Below are 19,520 nucleotides of genomic sequence, written 5' to 3' on the forward strand. Positions count from 1 at the left end.
ATTGAGTATGTCACATGGAGCGTATGCTCCATGTGACATACTTAATTAGGCTAGACGTTTTATAATGCTACAGTATTTAGAACTGGAACTGCTCGAACATCGGGACAAAAAGAGAGACAAACTGATTTTGTGGCGTCGGTTCAATCTAGAGACAGAGACTCGTAAGAGTTCTACTAGACTTGACTAGACTTTGTGCTCGCTTGGTTTTCACAAATACCGCGACAAGCCCGCAGATCGCAAACGACGTTTGCACCTGGTCCCCCTTCTCACCGCGAAAATCAAATCACTTCAGGCTGCCTTGGATAACAGTTGGACATGGCCAGCCAATATGTGTTATACATAGCGTGTTTATGGGAATATTCAACTGAAGATTGCAGCGCGTGACACGAACAAATTCAACACTGTGGATAGTCTGAAAGCACTCAGTTATGCAGGGGAACGCCGAGAGCTTCTCTGGCTGCCTGCACCGTCTATCGGCAATCTTTACGTGGGCAACCCAAGCAGTAACGTGCCAAAAGCTCCAGCAACGCTTCGGAAATATACTCTCACAAAATTATCATTCGATATTGAGTAGTACGGTCCTCCCCATATTCCCTAATGACTAGCGGCGTTTCACATGGATGCGATAATGGAAACGTCTCGCACCAGAATATTTTTTCGGAACACAGGAAGAATGCGAGAGACTTCAATTTACAAGGAGCAACAATGCATAGCGCTAACAGCTACAGCTGCACAGCGCCTTTTCCGATTCAAACGGCATGACGATACAGTTATTTCAAGTTCACGTCGTAGCAATGAAGATAAGAAAAAGTTCGACCTATTCGAGACATCAGCATTTCGATTTGTTTTGTGTGTGATTGCGCACGCAAGCGTTCTATGAGCGCAATATTTTGGGTGCTGCGAATACACGAGAAGTTTTAATTTTTTTTAGCATACCTTGTAGACGTTGTAGTGATTGATAGTAGAATCGAAAGCGGTGTAGAGGTCGTTCAAAAAGTCTACGATCTCCATCGGTTCGCTGTACGCCGATATGGTCGTGAAGCCGACGATATCGCTGAAGTAAACGGTCACTTCCTCGAACTTCTCTGGAACCACGGGCAGGCCCGCCTTGAGAGTCTCTGCCACGGAGCTGGAAAGCCGAAGAGAAATAAATAGGGCAGTTAACAGCTTAGAGTTAAATAGGATAGTATGGCTACAGAGCCAATTTCGAAATCCCTTCAAATGTGCCAAGGCTACACCATTTACCTACGTATGAGAGCATCGTAGTCAGCACGTCAGTCTTTCAATTCAACTGGGGTCACTTCAACATTACTTTTTTTTTCTACATAACAAAGAGGAAGCAGCCGAATAAAAGCTGCTTCATTGTTAAGCGTGAAGGAGGTGGCGGCCCCCTTATAATATTTGAACATGTTTCGCGCAGACAATGACTAAGAGTCTTAGTTATTTATATTACTTGGAATCCTTTTAGAAATGCTCACTGTCAGTACACGGTTTTTGTTGCGTTAAGTCACCAGTAGAATGTGGTTGTCCTGGGTAGAAATCAGAGCCATGCCTTCGGACTTAGCAGTGGAAAGCAATAGATGTATTATCCGATGCTCAGATATCGTTACCAGCATCCGCATCTCATAAATTTCTAACAATTTCCGACAAGCTGCAGCAATCGGAACAATCATATATTCGTTGTACCGCATGCATACTCTTCAAGGCAGTATTCGCAGGAGGCACCTCACGACACAATTAAACTGATAGCACAAATATTATTCCAGAAGACGACATGTCACATACTTAGGACTGTGCAGCGCTCACAAAAAGGGACAAGGGACAGAAGAAGTGCACACGACATAGGTATGTGCAAACAACGAAAACCTTGTCAGGCTTGAAAGGTGGCGCACTCCATATTTAGACTTGAAGAATGCAGGGTGAGACTGCACAGCAGTTGTTTTCATCGTGCAATAGTTTAATATGGTAACAAGATGGCGCTAGGTCGAGGATAAAGAAAGCTATGTGGATTTCCACGTAATGTGAGAATCGGTTCAAGCGAAGTTAACAGAGGTCTTTGCGAGGTATATCATTTTATTCAAAACCGTTTGCGTCCGAGTTGTAAACGTTTCCACCGTGAAGCGCCTTGCTTGACGTGAACTTACGGCACTTCAACGTCGTAGATATACGAAACCAAAAATGAAGTATACTTTAGCCCTTTGACATCCCATGTGCACAATTGTGTATACACCACTTGTTTTTGTTAGTTGTACCGACTAGTGGCTAAGAAAGAGCCAGATACATTGAGCTTTGGATGAATTGGAACCTCCTGCATAATAAATTGTCTTCATATAACTTCATTCTGCAGTGCGCTATTGCATACAATTACTTTGCTGAATGCACTACCAACGTTGTCGAGTCGTTTCGACGTGCCGCTTCCCGCGAGCCACGAAAAAAAGTATAATTTTTCTTCGCTCAAAACTGACATAACCGAAAACGAATTCGCACTATATATCTAGCCTGAGATTTGATTCTACTTACGCAAAAACAAAGCGTAAATGACTTCAGAATAGATATATATTAATTTAATTGGGAATAATTGCTATATCACATATAAATTAGCGTATTATGACATTATTTTTGTTGCAATAGAATATCGACTGCCTCGAAATGACGTTGTATCAATTTGACGCATTTACAGGCAGTTCCTCATAGGTGGCGTCTGAGAGGGTTAGACACCCGGCCAAACTGGCTCTGCACAATATGCATCTCCGAGTTCTTTTTGTGCACCCGTAAACGACACCCTGTTGCCTCATCATTACCTTATCGATGCCGATTAGATCCACATTTACAAATCCTCATCATCATCGCACCACCACCACCAACCCCATCGTCATCATCCACACTAAGCCCACTGCAGGGATCTTCCATGCTTCTATAATGAATCCGGCCCAGCGCTTGGTGCGGCCGCGTTATCCCCGCAAAATTTTTAATCTTATCTGCCCACCTAACTTTCTGTCTCCCCTTCGCGCGCTTGCCTTTCCTTCAAATCCAGTCTTTTACTCCGAATGACCAGAGGTTATCGTGCCTTCTCGCTACATGCTCTGCCCATTGGCGTTTGTTCCTTTTGATTTCGACTAAGATGTCCTCAACACTCGTTTGTTCCCGGACCCACTCTGCTCTCTTCTTCTCCCTTAAGCTTACACATATAATTTTTCTTTCCATGCCTCACTGCGTCGTCCTCAATTTGAGCTGAACCTTCTTCGTAAACCTCCAGGTTTATGAACCGTAGGTAAGTGCAGGTGTGCACTATAAATGTGGACGAACCCGCATTTCACGCCACGGTGTCTGCTGGACTGGATGAGGCACACAGCAGCCGTTCAGCTTCATTCTCTCAATCTCAGGCGTCCATTTCGCATTTCTATGTCTCTGTTATTTCCTTCCTTGAAGTTTGAGAGAATAGACATAATAAAACTGGCACTGCATATCACACTTTTTCTCTAGTGAGAAAGATCCTTCTAATCGCAAACGCTTAAAGAACATTCCCTGGACAAAGAAAACCGCGGACACGCGAAGCGTGTAATTACCGCTTTGTTCTCAAAAGCCCTTTTGCGAAAAGTTCGCGAAGCGAGGACAGTTGGTGCTTAGACTTAAAAAAAATGAAAGAACGTCGTCGCAGACACCAGTAATTTTTTCTATTCTACTTCCTTTCCACTTCCTTCTATGCTACTGCAACTCCAGTGAAAAGGGAAGTAGACTCGGAATGACGTTAAAATAAACGAACCCAAATTCACACACATTGTCCATCGCTTTAGGGAGGTTGTAGATCACTTAACATGGCAAGCAGCACTAAAAACGGATGGTCCTTTACCAAACGAACCAAATGTAAAGACGGCGCCAAAAGTTTAGGGGCCATTCGGTTGAGAAAACTTTAAATTTCCCAGCAGTTTTTGACTGTATTCGGTAGAACTGCACAGTACATGTCGCCAGCGCGTTTTAGAACTGCCGGGAAACCTAATTCAAGGCTGCCTGCCGAAGCAGCACAAATATGAAACTTTTTCTTGTGTTTCGTGGTCCTTAAACTTTTGACGCTGACTGCATTTAATGAGATGAGAAATCGTTGAATACCTCGGCAGCATTCTGTTGAGGAGGTGTTCGGTCTTTTTCTTCTCTTCATCCAGCTGCACTGTCCGCTCCCTGATGAGGTCTTCGAGGTTGTTGGAGTACTTTTCTAGCATTTGAAACATTGTTTCGACAATGTTTGCTTTCCTGCAAATGTAATGATTAGTATAATTAAAGCGTTAACGCCTTTAGCGCTTCGAGTGCGTTGGAATAGAATGTCAAATACACCTACACGAACATACGCAAAAACAATGCAAGCGAGGAAGGCAGAAATGATCTGTTTTCACAATGATTAGTTTTAAGAGGGTCGATCTTAATGCAGCGTACATCACAGACCAGTTTATTTTCACAGATTCAACCCCGTGCTAAGGGCTTAGACTAACAGACCGTATCGTCATACAGAAGTGTTGTGCATGTTGAAACCTCAGTGGTTCAAACATTTGAATCCGTTGCAGTTGCCGTCATTCGCAGTCCCGCAAAGTATTGATATCCATCAGTTATTTCTTATCCTATCCAACGCTTGTCAATCACGGCCGCAGTCTGTGAATGTTTTATTACTGATGATGTGCATTTTTGTAGGTAATTATTTAGGGGAGTTAATAAAACGACATGGTCGATTTTCCCTGTTTTAAAGTCAGTCTAGCTAATTTGCGTAGAAAATTTTACTTGAATTTAGGGGACGGTTCATCACATCGACCTCACCGTTAGTACTTCGCCTCTAAAAACAAAATCGCCGACGTTCATATTTGCTGCTGTCTCACTGAAAACTTTAAAGTTTAGGTAGCAATTAACTTGGCAGTCCCGTTCGGCTTACGACACACGTGTTCATGAAAGCAATAACAACACTTCGATGAGCTTATTAAATACAAATGCAAGGATTCTGTAACGTTCTGTCGCTCATTAGCTTTTAAAACTTTAAAACATCATTTCACCGAGTTATTGAATGCGCTGGTCATGACATGTTACGTAACTGACACTTGCGTTCTCGACAGCTGCTCTTTGTTGGAAGCAGCGCTCGTGGCGTCGCTGAAAAGTGAGAGCTCAGTTTACGCACCTTCCGTGATACAACGACTTGAAGCGGTCCGCGATGACGTCGAAGTCAGGCCGCATGTCGGGAGACTCGGCCCAGCATTGACGCATTATGTGCAGGGCTTCGGGTGGGGCAGTTTGCTTTGACACTGATGGCCTGATGAGAGGCGGCGGGTGCTTCAGCTTTTCTATGATCTCTGCAAGGAAGACAGGGCGACGCTTTGAGCTCAGGAGTCAACATCCCTGAGGAGGAATTCTTCTCGGCTTAGTTGGTATTGCTTACTGTATGGCATTTAACCGCTAGGAAAGACACACACAATGAAGAAGTCGTCGTGTTTCGCGTCTTTCTTGTGTGTGTCGTCTTTCCTAGCGGTGAAATGTCATAGAGTGAGTCAACATCCACAATAAGCTTGACTTAATAACCTTCTCCAAGGATTTCCGGTCGAGCACCTACTTCCGGTTTTTCGAATATTCAGAAAACTTGTCTGAAAACCTAAAACTGGTACGCAATCGATGTTTCGGGCTAGTGTTAGGAGTTATATTGGATACAAATTATATCAGATGATAAGTTTATTTAAGACAAGGGCCAATTAACCGTCAGGATAATTAACGAAAATTAATTTGATGAGCCTATTGAAAGAGTATACGGTTTCCTTGTGAGCAGCTGGTATAGTTTTGGCACCGGGCGGAGCAGACCTGAACCACGCGCTTCTTTCTGCGTGGCCTCCGAGATCCACTTCGGCAGCGCGTGAAACACAAACGCAAGGAATGCACCAGGGCACGCGAACGCCGACACGCGAGTGCCACTGCAAGACACTTAGCCAAGCATTAGGGTCGCCTTCAGATTTTTTTGGGAAAAACAAAATAAAAATAAGACAGCTTCGGACAAGCGGTTCCAAGCCTGAATGAACAGCAGAACTTGGCGGCCTTCCTTGTTTCTGTTTATTTTTATATTTCTTTCTTCTTCTGTTTCTTTCAGTTCTTTTAGATCTATTTTTTGTCTCTTTTTCTTGCTAATTCTTTCTCTCTCTACCTTTCTCGCTCTTTATATCAATTTTTTCTCTTTCTTCCTTTTCTCTCACTCTCTCGCTTCCTCTTTCTTTTACCTTTCTCTCTGTTTATTTCTCTCTCTCTCTTTGATTTTTTTCTTTCTTTCTCTTTCTGTCTTGCTTCCCTTTCTTTCTCTCTACTTCTCTCTCTCTTTCTATGATATGCTTTACTCTCACCTCTCCTCCTTTCCCTCCTTCTAACACTCACATCTGTCCTCCTCTCACTCACTTCCCCTTTCCTACCCCCTTGCTATGCTGTACTATGCAAGGCTATGTTAGGCTCTGCTAGCGTGCCTGTATAGCCGAGTGGTTGCGATGCTCGCCTTCGGGTCGTGGGTAACGCGGGTTCGAATTCCGCCTCGCCAGGAAAATTTTTTTCGCCAAGAATTTTTCTCTTTCCCTTTCTTTCTATCTCTTTCTTTCTCTCCCTCTCTTTCTATCTCTTTGTACTCGTTCTCTCAACCATCAGAGTTATCAGAATCATGCGCCGGACAAATCGGCGCACGTGTTCTGTGAACGAAGCAGGGGATATGGAGGAGCTGAAGTAACGTAGAGTACTGGGCGCCTGTCCTGTGTGTTCTTTACTGTGTCCTGTTTTCTTCGCGCTTCGTTTCGACATTAATGGATAAGGAAGAGGACAAACAACAAGAAGAGGACGAACACGGCGCTTGCCGGTTCATGATGATGATAATTTTTTTGGGGGGGAGGGGGGGAATACAGCCAACGGCTGACATAAACAACTCCGCTGTTAAAAGCACAGCGCTACGGAGGTCACGTCTCTCCCTGTCCCCTGATATAGTAGGCCAATAGATAAGTGAACCGGCGCGCCACAGTTCGTTTCATAGCTAACGACGGTTCATTATTCAACATTTTATTACTGTCATTAAGGCACACGCCAAAGTGGTATTACTGAAAGGTTCACACGGATGACCATAATTTACGCGATTGTAAAAAGAGCCAGTCGTTGTTGAGATATTTGCGATATATTTGTTTATAACTTTCCCGGCGCTTTCATTTCGGAACAAAGAGGACAAAGAACGTCGAGCGCGCTGCTCGCGTCATGTTTGACGCTGTCGTGACGTAAAGCACGTCGCCACGATGGCCATAAGAACCGAAGCGTCCAATCTGTCGTCGCGCACTTGCACGACAAGTGACGGCCTGTCCGAAGCCTGTCAAGGGCACAAGCGCTTCACTGCGGATAACACCTCGATTGAGTGGGAAGTACACTGCAAAAATAGACTTAATGAGGCGTGAACGATCGCGTCGCGTGGGTAGAGCTTCTGGCATTCCCCGTGCGCCCAGTCTCGAAGTCATACCTCAGAAAAGTGAAAAAGAAAAAAAGAACTATAGGCAAATATTTTCGACAACTGTCTGTTTGGATAGATAGATAGATAGATAGATAGATAGATAGATAGATAGATAGATAGATAGATAGATAGATAGATAGATAGATAGATAGATAGATAGATAGATAGATAGATAGATAGATAGATAGATAGATAGATAGATAGATAGATAGATAGATAGATAGATAGATAGATAGATAGAACGAGAAAGGTTATGTGAAAGTTAGGAAGGTTAACCGCAAGGTAAATATCGGGTTTGCGCCCTTTGTATAGGCTCCTGTATAACGTCCGTGAAAGTGCCGAAGTTGAAGAAAGGAGAGAAGAAGCAAGAAGATGAAAGAAGTAAACAAGAAGTGGAGGAAGAAGGAAGAACAAATAAAAGTAAAAAGAAGTAGTGCGAGAAGAAAGGAGATTCGAGAACTAGCAAGAGGAAGAAGAGAAGGAGAAAACAAGTGAAAAGGACAAGTAATAAACAAAAAAAAAAAACAGTAAAGAGAAGTAAGAAGTAGGAGAAAGGAAGGAAGAAAGAAAGAGCAAAAAAAGAGAGAAAGAAAGAAGCAATAAGAAGTACGCTGGTGTATTTGTTGTAGGAGAAATGAATAACAAGAATAAGAATGGGGAACGGAGAAGTAAGAATGCAAAGGAAGAACTAAGAAGTGGAAGAAACGCAGTGGGACTCCCGTACACGGACTCACTTGCAAACCCACTCGCGGAGCTGTTACTACGCCGGGATTTATGGCGACACGCTCCGGACTTGCATGTTTGCCTAAGCGTTCCCCTGGGTACTCGCGCGCGAAGACTCCGGTTAATTTGCTAACCGAGTTCGGATGCTGGGCTGGGCGTCGCACGTGGCAACGTGCGCCCGACAGCAAACATGTACAAGGCGGCGGTCCACCCACTCCAACCGCCCACGCTCGCTCAGGCATGCAGTGCGCACTCACCTTCAGCCGTTAGGGGCAGCATGCAGTAGGGGTCTCCCCTGAGCAACACCTCCTGCATCACGATGGCAAAGCTGTACACATCGCCGGCCTGAGTGCCACGACGCAGCAGCGAGCAGTCTCCGCGGAGCAGCTCGGGCGCCGTCCACAGCAAGTCTGCGAGCGACGGAGCAAGGAAAAACCCATGGGACACGATGAGATTCGTGCTCCCGCTTTCACACTTCTCTTGCGACCTTTTCTGCCTACAAAACTCTGTTTCCATCTTCGTTTTCGCGAGACTGCACACTGTGGCATTTCCTCCCTTCTTATTTCTCATTGCGTTAGAAAGTGCAATAAAAACAATGAGAAACAAATACCCACATACTCGATTCTGAAAGGCGAGCAGGAAATGACAAGTGAAACGTGCGATTCGAAACCCGCTTCCAGTTGAGCGGATTCAGTTTTGTCTACTTTCTTTGTAGCTGTACTTGAAAGGCCATTTCCCCATGGCTTAATTTTTCTCTCTCGTCTGAACACTGCGCGCTTTGTTTGGGGTGTGGGGTGGTGTTCCCTATTCGCCACTTAAGATAAAGGCACTTGTATGTGGGACCCTACGGTGCCGAGAACGGTAGGCTGCGGGGGCGGGGAGGGGGGGGGGGAGGTCGCTGTTTCAGCTCTGACGCGGGAACCGGAAATGAAGGCAGTTCGTGCCCCTGTGGTCTATTTTCTTTTGTGTTTCCCTGATTACGAAGCTTCAAGCAGCTTGAAGCACCGCCACTTTCAACACGACAAACTACGCTCTGTTCTTTACACGCGATCCCCGGTAAGATCTCAGATCCGTGCCTCGTGAACAAAAGACAATCGGCCGCCGATATTTGCTGTAAGTGGACAGTGACTGGGCAGAGACCAATTAAAACGAGTTTTACGGAAGGAAGGCTGAAAGAAAGGAAGGAACAAATAGGCAGAAGATTATTATCATTATTACTCTAATAATAATATAATAATAATAATAATAATAATAATAATAATAATAATAATAATAATAATAATAATAATAATAATAATAATAATAATAATAATGACTATATTATTATTAAATATGTATGCAGAAGCACACAAGGACAAAGAGGAAATAGGGAGGGAGCAGGCTGACCACAGCCACCTAGATGGGCACGACTCTATCGGGACGGGGGAATAGAGGAAGTGACGATAGGAGAAAGGAAAAAGGAAAGAATATAAGTTAAACAAACGACGCGTACGAGGGCTTCGTTCATCACAGTTAGCAAGACTCGATGGGCCTGGTCACGTCGAGCAGCACAACCTCTCAGAAACAGGCGATCAACAAGGATCGAACATTTATGCCCGAGGAGTCTTTATTCTTTAACAAGCGATGCCGGCTACGTCACGAATGCGGGACACTAAAAAATTGGCCGTGGGTATTTTATTTTATTTTTTTTTGACAGTCTGCTTAGGGCAGCACGGGAATCTGTAAAGATGGCGATCTTCGATACTTTCAATTCTTCTTGCACGCATTTCATAGCAACGTCAATCACTGCTAGTTCCACAGTTGTTGATGAGCATGGATGCGGTATTCGAAACATCCGTCTCGCGTTAGTCGAAGGGCAAAATAGGGTTGTAGAAGAGCCTTGGCTATGGCTGCGTACAGATGCGTCTGTGTAATACTTTAGGGTAATCCCAAAATTTTTCAAATATGTGCGACTGTGCCAACTGGAATGGTGCCGAAATAGGCTGGTCAGACTTTCTGTGTATTTCTATGCAGTATTGTAAAATGTGCCGGCAGAATAAATGGAGGAAGGAACTTAACAGTAAGGCAGAAGGCAATGAGATTAACCAGAAGGGCGTCAGATAAGCTATTCTACTCGATAGGAAGGAATCAGAGAAATAAAAAAAAGGATCGTATCACAAGAGTGATCAAGGAGCTTACCTTTGGCCGATCTTACTAGCGTTGCGATGGCCTGAAGATCCTGGAAAGCGGGCATGCCGTAGTCGGTGATTTTGAGCACCCAGCGAGAGTCGATGACGCAATTACGTGACGTCAGGTGTCCATGTTGTCTTATTGGTGAGTTGTGCAGGTACCTCATACCCTGCGACATATACGTACAGCCACCTTCAGACCAAACGCTCGCATCGACGGGTAGTTCTCGGCATGTGTGACTACTGTGAGTATACCGCGAATGCATTAGTTGCAAATGCAAACGTGCGTGCTGACAAAGAAGTGATAATTTACTGACCTTTATTTCACAGAAAGTGTTATCTTTCGATTCTATATTCTTCTTACCTTTCATTGCACACAGTGGTCGATCTTGCGAATGGCAGTGCCTTGATTTCAAAGGAACATGCGTGGCTGCTTCAGGAAGACGACTTCCGGGAAAGCGTGAGAAACGCGTGTTTTGCGGAAACGATGCTCTGTAGATATGATTCAGCCAATTGTAGTGAAACGTCAAAATATTCACCCGGTCAGAAAATTAGGGAACGTGTGCATCACAGAAGCACTTGGATTTAAAGTGTGCGGGAGTGTTAACTAGGAAGTGGTAGTAGCAAGCACGAGACGCTCGGAATAATGACGAAAAATACCTGAACAGTAGAATGATGGCACCGAAACTCATTACAAGCACAGGTGACCTCGAGATGTAAAGCATAGAGATAAGCCAATGATAACAACGCAAGACACAAAGGAAGAAAGGAAAGGGAACGTGTAATAGAAAGATTAGAGAGAGGGGGAAAAAATGTGTGGTGAATATGCGCACGTGTGTGGGAGTGTACCGATGCACATTGGAAATTCTTGTTGGCTCAGGTGAGCTAGTTGTTTATTTGAGGGCACCACATAAGAGAGGTGACGCCATTAATTACCAAAATCACCACTATCATCATCAGCAGCAGCAGTAGCAGTAGCAGCGTCGACGACGGTGAAGACATCAACAACTAGCGAAGAAGGAAAGGGACGAGCTCACATTGCAAAGATCCAAAGACGGAGTCCTAGCCGGGGATGAAAGCACTATGGCTTGGCTCGACGCGTAGTAGAAAAATTAGTTGAACGCATCCAGTGCATTGCACGATAGTCGATCGCGTTTGTCTAACCATCTATATTTCAAATTGTCCTTGAGCATCACTTGAGATGTTTTGAAGACAAACAACACGAATTAAACAGATGGTTGTTTTGACGCAAGCCAATAACGTTAAGATTTCAAGACGTCCGAGTCTTCGATCACGTCCGTGACGTTTGCCGTGATGATGTTTGCCGAGTAAGTCGGAGAGAGCTTCAGACAGTAAAGCAGCGATAGTGTACAGAGGAGCCTATAACGCTCAACGAACCTGACCCTCTCAGTCCTTTTCAACTGACGCGTTCGCCCGCTCCATTTTCTCGGAGAAAAAGAAAGAAAAAGAGAAGAGGATTGTATCGAATAACGTCCCTCCAGGCTTCAGCCGTTGGAATGTATCGCCGAGGGCACCAAACGGGTCGAGTGGCGAAAAGCTGCGTTTATTTTCGAACCTTTCTATTTTCTTTTCAATCGTCCTGCCTTCGGGCGCGCGTTCCATCAACGCGGCAAATAGACGAGTATACACGATCTCGCGGAGCTTGACTGACGCGCATTCCAAAGCCTCGGGGGCGTATTTGACTCGCAGGGAAAAGCGGGAGGAAAGATGGATGTCGAGAAACAAAGAAAGCAGATATAAGAGATCGGACAGGGGGGCGAAAAAACGTAATGTGTCCTCGCGCAGGTTTTATTTCTCGCCTGCGCCCGAAAACAAAGCTCAAGAAAACGAGATTACGAGCGGGTTCGGAAAAGAACAAGACAGCAAGCGAAGAGAGGTAGAAAACAAGAGACGAGGAACACAGAAAAGAGATGGAGAGGAGACGAAGAAAGGGGATTCGAACAGTGGATTCGTGCGTGCGTTGTAGGCGGTGGTGAGGCGGCGTATGTGAACGATACGCGAAAGCCCCTCCCGAGCTTCTAAAAGAATGATAAGGGTATTCGCCGAGCGCGCGCCGAAATCGAGAGAAATGATGGCTGGCTACAGAGTACGAGGGAGGGAGGGCCTGAATCAAGAAGCGAACGATCCGCCGCCGACGCCGTGTATAAAGAGGCGCGCGTAAGTCAAGAAATCGGCGGTAAGTGAGGAGAAGAAAGATCCAGCGAAAAGAACGCGAGGAGAGGAATTTCGGTGAAGCCGAAGAGAAAAAATATATAAGTAACAAGGAGGAAAGAGCCGAGGAAAACAGGAATGCCTGCTCTGAGCACTGGGTGAGCGCGAAATGGAGTGCTGTACGGTATACCGTCAGTACGTCTCGAACGGCGAAGGAATCGTGTCGCCGCCTGTCGAATGGGCGGCGCTGCTGTCGCTTTACGTAATGCCGCGTGAGCTCTGGTTATGCGCGTCGCGTAGTCGTTGAGACGAGGAGAGATGGAAAGGGAACGGGAGAGGGTGGTGCTGAGAAATGACAACACAGCCGCGGTGCCTGTTCAGCGACATTGGCGAGTGAATCGATGTCGACACTGCAAGGTTAAAGACGGTCGCTAGTTCGCTCACTCGCTCGGCCAGCCGACGACAAGCACTTAAAGCATGAAGCCCCTCCCCCCTCCCCCCAAACATAAAGAGTAGTGTCACGACAGCAGTTTGGTTTATTTCCGTTGGAGGCAGGGCCCTAGGAAAGGGAACGAAACAAACAAAACAAAGAAAGGTTCTCGAGGAAGGGAAACAGAACACCCTGCGCGACTAAAAAAGACGTGATGAAAAAATACCGGCGCTTGACTTTTATGATCTCTCCGGAGTTGGAAAGGTCCATCGCCCAAGGATCACTAGTAAACGCCGCGAGAAACAGGGGACGCAGAAGAACCCGGCGCGTTAGCTATAGCAGTTCCGGCCGTATAAGTGAAACACACACACACACACACACACACTCACAAAGAAAGAGATAAAAGGTGCAAGAAGAGAGCGCGTGTTCGCTGGGCTGGCTGCGCTCTCTCCACTGAATCCATGTAGGATGGAGTTGCTGCAACGACGCGATTGGTACACTTAACGGCGCCGCGTCTCTTGATCGTCGTCACTGGTGGGTGGGCAGTGACGGCAGTAGGGATCAGGGGCGTAGCCAAGGGGGGGGGGGGGGGTTTGGGGGGCCCCCCGAAATTTCTCAGTTTGCTTGCGTATATAGGCACGCACACATACAAACGCACGCACGAACATACATAAAGTATGGTTGAACCCCCCCCCCCCCCCCCCCCCCGAAAAAAATTTCTGGCTACGCCCCTGGTAGGGATATAGGGTTAGCGATCCTTGTTTTTGACCGAGCGACGCGCACCAGTCGATGTCGGGGAAAACAAACAGAAAGCGAAGGTCTTTTGTGCGCGCTGACTTATGGATGTCGTCATTTATTCAGGGAAGGCGAATAAGTAGAAAGGAAGAGAGCGAGAGAGAAAGCGAGGGAGAGGGAGATATATATAGGGAGCTGGATCTTGGTGAGTTCAGCGAGAAGCGGTACGTGTGGGTGTTATTATCGTTTGGAAGGTACATAAGCCAGCGCCGGATCATTGCCAAGGAGTTGAAAAGCTCGAAATATGGAACGGGGGGATCGGTGAATGATTGATGTCGCTGCCTCTACAGCGGTATACGAGTGGGGGAGAAGATATTGAAAACGGAAGGATGCGCTTTTTCGACATTAGGGAAATGAGAGCTCGGTACTACGTTGACGTGCAGCGGGGAAAAAAAAAAAAGAAACGCTGAGAAGGCAGAGCCAAAAGCGAGATAAAAAGGAATCAGGTTTTCTTTTCCGGTGTCTGGGGGCAGATGCGCCTTGCGATAAATAAATGCGAGACAGAATAAAACGCTTTTGTTTGCTGCTGCCAAGCGAGAGGTGAAGCTAAACAAAACAAAGCCATATTGACGAAATGCGGTCCTCAGCTAAGTACAGGGCGGTCATTACTCATTGTTTATTGATGCGCTAACGTTGAAGCTTTACTGAAGACATTCGTACGTATTCCCATGCTAATACATGATGTATAAGAATGTCTACTCTACCTCTACACAGTGTTTCCACCTTAAATGTGCTGAATCTACACGCCAGGGCATCGCATAAAGTATTCAGAAAAAAAAAAGAGTTTGAAAGTTGAAGAAAGACAGAGTACAGACATTGCCACGAAGTATTACGACATACAAAAACTACAATAGAGCTCTTAAAAGAAGTGATGACTGCAGGTAAATACACTAGCTCAATGCTTGGTGAAGGCAATGTCCAAAGGGAAAAGAACCGCCAGCCCCATGACAAGTGAAATTACTGGGTGCTTCACATTCTCGGTGCGAAAAGATACAATCAGTGGCGTTATACGCAGCCATAGTGGGTGGAACAAAACCAGGCTCATGTTGTGTAAACAAAGCATAAAGAAGGAACTTCCGAAGCTATAGCAAGGCCCCGTCGATGTATGTGTGATGGCAGGTTAGGGAGGAAAAAAACGCAACCTTGAAATCAAAATTTGCAACAGCAATGACGGTGAAGCACATTTGACAGATAGAACAATTCATTCGACATGAGGTTTTTGCGCCCTAGCGAATTGCCCAAATCACGTCGTAACGTACAAACGTCAGCCACGTTTAAATATGATGTGGCGATGCATACTTGACGGTCAGGCGACAATGAAGGAAAGGTTTTTCTTCTGAAAGAGAGGTTCTACATTACTTACAAACGCACAGTCGCCGTAAGAGAAATACGGGAGCATAAAAAATCACATAAATCTCTCATGCAGCCAAGTGGCTTTGGAGTTGCGCTGTTGAGCACGAAGTCGCGTGATCAATACCGGGTGCCTTCGCATAATAAGAATTGGTGGGGTTTAAAGTCCAAAAACCACGATATGTTTATGAGGTACGCCGTGGTAGAGGGCTCCGGAAATTCCGACCACCTGGGGGTCTCGTTATCTAAACCTAAGTACACTGACCTCCAGCATTTCAGACTACATCGAAAATGCAGCCGCCGCGGCCGACATTCGATACCGCGACCCGAACGCGGGTCAGCAGTCGAGCACCATAACCACTAGACCACCGTGGTGGGTCCGCGTCGGCATGCACAGACGCTCGTTTACAGTCTACCGAGTGCACGTTAGATAATTCTAGGGGATAAAAATGAGCCTCGGGTCCGCTGCGACGACATGCGCCATAATCATATCATGGTTTTGGCGCTTAATATTCGAGATTCCTATAAATTGTAGAAAATACGTAATATTCCAGTATCTTTGTGTTAAGATATTCGGCCCGCACTATAGTATACGTGAGCAACATTTCAGTTGTGCAGTTTTGGTGATTAGGATCACACAGTTTTAAAATATTGTACCTTTACTCAAATATCGCAACACGTTAAGATTTGGCACCCGACTGCACGTTAAGGCATTCTTATGTCCTGAGGTACCGTGACATAATGAATGTGAGAACGGCGCAACAGACAAGGACTGGCGAACACACACACGGCGCTGCGTTTGTGGACTTCGCCAATCCTTGTCTGTTCCGCTGTCTACTTATTATGTCTTACCCACATGCCCAAGTTTCCAACCTTCGTGCCGTGACACTGAGTCAGCCTACTGCGACATTCAGCGTGGGCGGCATGTTTACGATAACTTGTTTCGCTTCCCGAATGTTTGCGCACCTTAACAAGGTCGTTGAGCAGCGACAGGCGGAATGTCCAGTCCAGGCGGATGTCTTCGCTGGCCAACACGTCGGTGAGCGAGCCTCTCGTGCACATCTCCCACACGAGCGCCGGCTGTGACGGGTCCGCCAGGCAACCCAGGAAGGAATTGATGTTCTCGTGGCGCATCTCGTACATCTGGAATAACAGGTTCCTTGTTTAAAGATCACCTCACTGACCGGTATCCTTAACTCGCAAAATTTTTAAAGACGATAGTCTTTCTTGGGGAACTTATACGCAGAAATTTTGGTCTGTCTGTCTTTCTGTCTGTCTTTCTGTTTGTCGGCACGTCCCTCGATTCAGCCACTCGGCCAAAGTTGAACCACTTGCCCAAGGGCCAGCCGTCTTGAACTGGTACGGCTGTTCATACTTGTGAACGTTGTCGATCAAAAAGTAAATATCATGCATATCTGAGGCGCAACATCACTAGGTAAGTATTAGGTGGCGTGTTCCTTTAATAGAAAATGCATACATACGTAATTTTAAGGACCCTAGTTTCTTAAGCTGCGCTGAAAATGCATAAGAATGGAAGCTTGAGCGAGTTGGTATGCGTTCATCTTTGTTGAAACAGCGCTGACTAGACGACGACGAAGTAAAAGAAGGCACAGGACAGGCAGCGCCTGTGCTGTGCCTTCTTTTACTTCGTCGTCGTCTAGTGAGCGCTGTTTCAACAAAGCTGAAAATGCGACTGCGCTGAAATTTGCCTTCCTCCGTGCCGTTCGCACGAGCTCATTGTTGTGTTTCGGTTTCGGTTCTGTTGCACTGTACGAATGCCATGGGTTGGTGTTGAAAAACTTTAGTTTTGAGAAGGCCAAGAAGGTGAAAAAAAATATTTAAAAAATGACAAAGCAGCGTTGTGGGCGGCCTTCAGGCTGCTGGTTGTGGGCGCCGCTCTGGCGTTCCTGTTTTACCCAGGCGACGTGTAAATAAAAGAGTGTGTGGAGAGTACTCGTTGAGTGCGGACGTTTCTCTGCTTCAGCGCTTCGCGCCAAACCGCGTTTTCGGGCTGGCTGGCGTCCCCGCCGGTCGCGTTGGTCACCGCCGGTCTTCGCCTGCTGCTGCGCCGGGACTACCAGCACGCAACACAGCACTCATGTTTCCCGACGTATTGCCAGATGGCGTCCATATCTCACGCAGCGCCTCTTCTATCGTCTTTACACGACATTTGCCGCGAAGCACGCAGATACGCGGCCAATTTTTTTGGGTCCTGATAGCTGTTATCGGTCGGTAAGACCACTTTAAGCCTGCCTGTCTTAATAATCGAGGATTCGGTGACAGTTCGCCCGTTCGGGCAACTGTAAAGCTGGCTTTGTTACACACAGAGTAATAGTGCAACAAAGCACGCTTTACAAAACTCAATATCGATGCTAATAGCTGTACCAGTGTACCACTGCGGCATTCGCAGTGGTGTGAAAAAAGGTATCATTGAAGGGATACAAGGGCCATGGGTGACACCTGCATTTTAATCGGGCCCCGCGTTCGCCTCCAACCACATGAATCACGCTTTTTAAGAGCGGGCTAACGCTCCTTAGGTTCTCCCGTGTATCCGTTTCTGTCTTTGCGCATTGTATTTAGTCCCGAACACACTGCACATGTGGTCTGGCAATGTACTGCCACCAGTCTCGCCAGTCATCAAATTATTAGTTCGAAGGGTAGAATCATAGGTTGCCGTGTCACTTGAAAAAATAAAAAGAGGTGCAGTAAATATGGGGTTGTGGTTTGTGCAAAAAATCATTGTGAGTGACAGCGGGGCTTCTTTGTCTTTGGCTTAAAGGAAAACAAATAAGTCATGTGTAATTTAATGAATGGCCAAAGTCAAACGACGGGGAATAGTAGTGCACATTACTTACGATCTGAAGTTGCTTCATAGCTTTCGTCTTGATCTCGAAGGCGCTATGGACTATGAGATACTTTAGGTAAACTGTGTCTCCCTGCAAAGAAGAACACGGACAGCACATAAAGGAAATTATAATGACTATAAACAAAATAAATACGTCAAAAATGGGTAAAAATGGATAAAAAGCAAGAAAAACAACAAAGGCCACGTTTTTGAATGTCCTAATCATTTACATTGAACGCAAGAAGTTCAGAGTGAGAACTGAATTATCAGCAGTGACCATTGGTCTATTGAAATGCAATTCCTGAGTGAGACAGGAAGGCACAAAATATTTTTTTTTTTGCGACGTTAATTGGAGAGTAGTACAAGAAAAAAGACTGATGAGAACAATATACATAGAGGGGCACAAACCTTCGCCTTTAGCCTTGCGCAATTAGGCCTGTCGTCGAGACTGGCGTGCAGGCTCTGAAGACTGCTGTTGGTGTGCGCCTGCCTGAGGGAATCATGGGAGCCCTTCAGTATGTCGGGACGCTCGAAGTAGTAGCCGTCGAAAGCCTGCGTAGAAAGGCGGGAACACGCACTCTTACCTCCGAACGCGGACAGGTGAAAGTTGGGGAAAGGGTAGAATGCGCTCAGAATAGGGTTTATGAACGTTAAGTTGCTCTTTAGTAGGCGGTGGCGGAGGTCGGTGCACGTAATCGTCTGACGTCGCAATGTTTTGCGGCACATTGCGATGCCCAGAGTTGGTTAAAAGTTGTAATAACGTCGTGACAGTATCGGCGTTAAATGACGACGCCTGAATATGATGTCACGCGGCAATTGCTGTTGTGTACATGCTATACCCTAGCGTCCAAGAGACTCGAAGCATAGCTCAGCAGACGGCGGGATTGCCTTGTGGCATCGCCTCGTAATCGACAGCGCTGCTCCATGCCCTTTATTGATTTAACGCCTCGCGTAACGTTGAACCCATCACTGCAACTCCGACCTCCATCTGAATTTCGTCGACTCGAAAGTATTTTCTCTATCATCATTGGTTGGGAGCTGCTTTTACGAAGGCGTATACAACGTTAATAGGAGGACTGTCAGTGCGGAATGCGATGGTTGCGGCACCGAAGAAAACATCGACTACTTGCTGTGCCACTGTCCTCGATTTGCCTCGGAGAGACAAGAACATTCCAACGCACTGCGACGACTGGACAATCGGCCACTTTCCGCACAGAGAGAGAGAGAGAGAGAGAGAGAGAGAGAGAGAGAGAGAGAGAGAGAAGAAACATTTTATTTATGTCATGGCTTAGAGTGGTTAGGGTGGGTGGTGCCCCTCTTCCAGGGCCCCACTGGCTACAGCGGCTCGCCGGGTCTGGTCAAGGGTCGCCAGTTGGCTTCCCATTTCCAGTTCCGCGAGCCGCGCCTCCCACGACCAATTCAGGGAATCGTTGTTGCTACTAGAACGCCGTCCCCATCTCTCGTCGGCCCACAAGGCAGCGAAGGCACTCTTGTGCTTTTTGAGGACGACGGGCTTGTGCGAACGCCTCTGACCTGTGGTGCATTCCCGCA

General features: G+C 46.3%; 1 protein-coding gene across 1 annotated transcript in view; it reads right to left on the reverse strand.

Annotated features, from left to right (window-relative positions):
- Positions 1–18,518, reverse strand: part of LOC119387106 (retinal guanylyl cyclase 2) — a gene marked incomplete at its 5' end in the record, with an annotated part of 38,408 nt that extends 19,890 nt beyond the window's left edge. Inside the window, 8 exon segments of the mRNA XM_049413379.1 lie at positions 937–1,129; positions 4,108–4,248; positions 5,156–5,327; positions 8,467–8,619; positions 10,388–10,547; positions 16,091–16,267; positions 17,980–18,060; positions 18,378–18,518. Coding sequence (XP_049269336.1) covers positions 937–1,129; positions 4,108–4,248; positions 5,156–5,327; positions 8,467–8,619; positions 10,388–10,547; positions 16,091–16,267; positions 17,980–18,060; positions 18,378–18,518 — 1,218 coding nt within the window.
- Positions 18,519–19,520: the final 1,002 nt, after the last annotated feature.

Source organism: Rhipicephalus sanguineus, chromosome 3 (assembly GCF_013339695.2).
Source record: "Rhipicephalus sanguineus isolate Rsan-2018 chromosome 3, BIME_Rsan_1.4, whole genome shotgun sequence".
In the NCBI taxonomy this organism is placed as follows: Eukaryota; Metazoa; Arthropoda; class Arachnida; order Ixodida; family Ixodidae; genus Rhipicephalus; species Rhipicephalus sanguineus.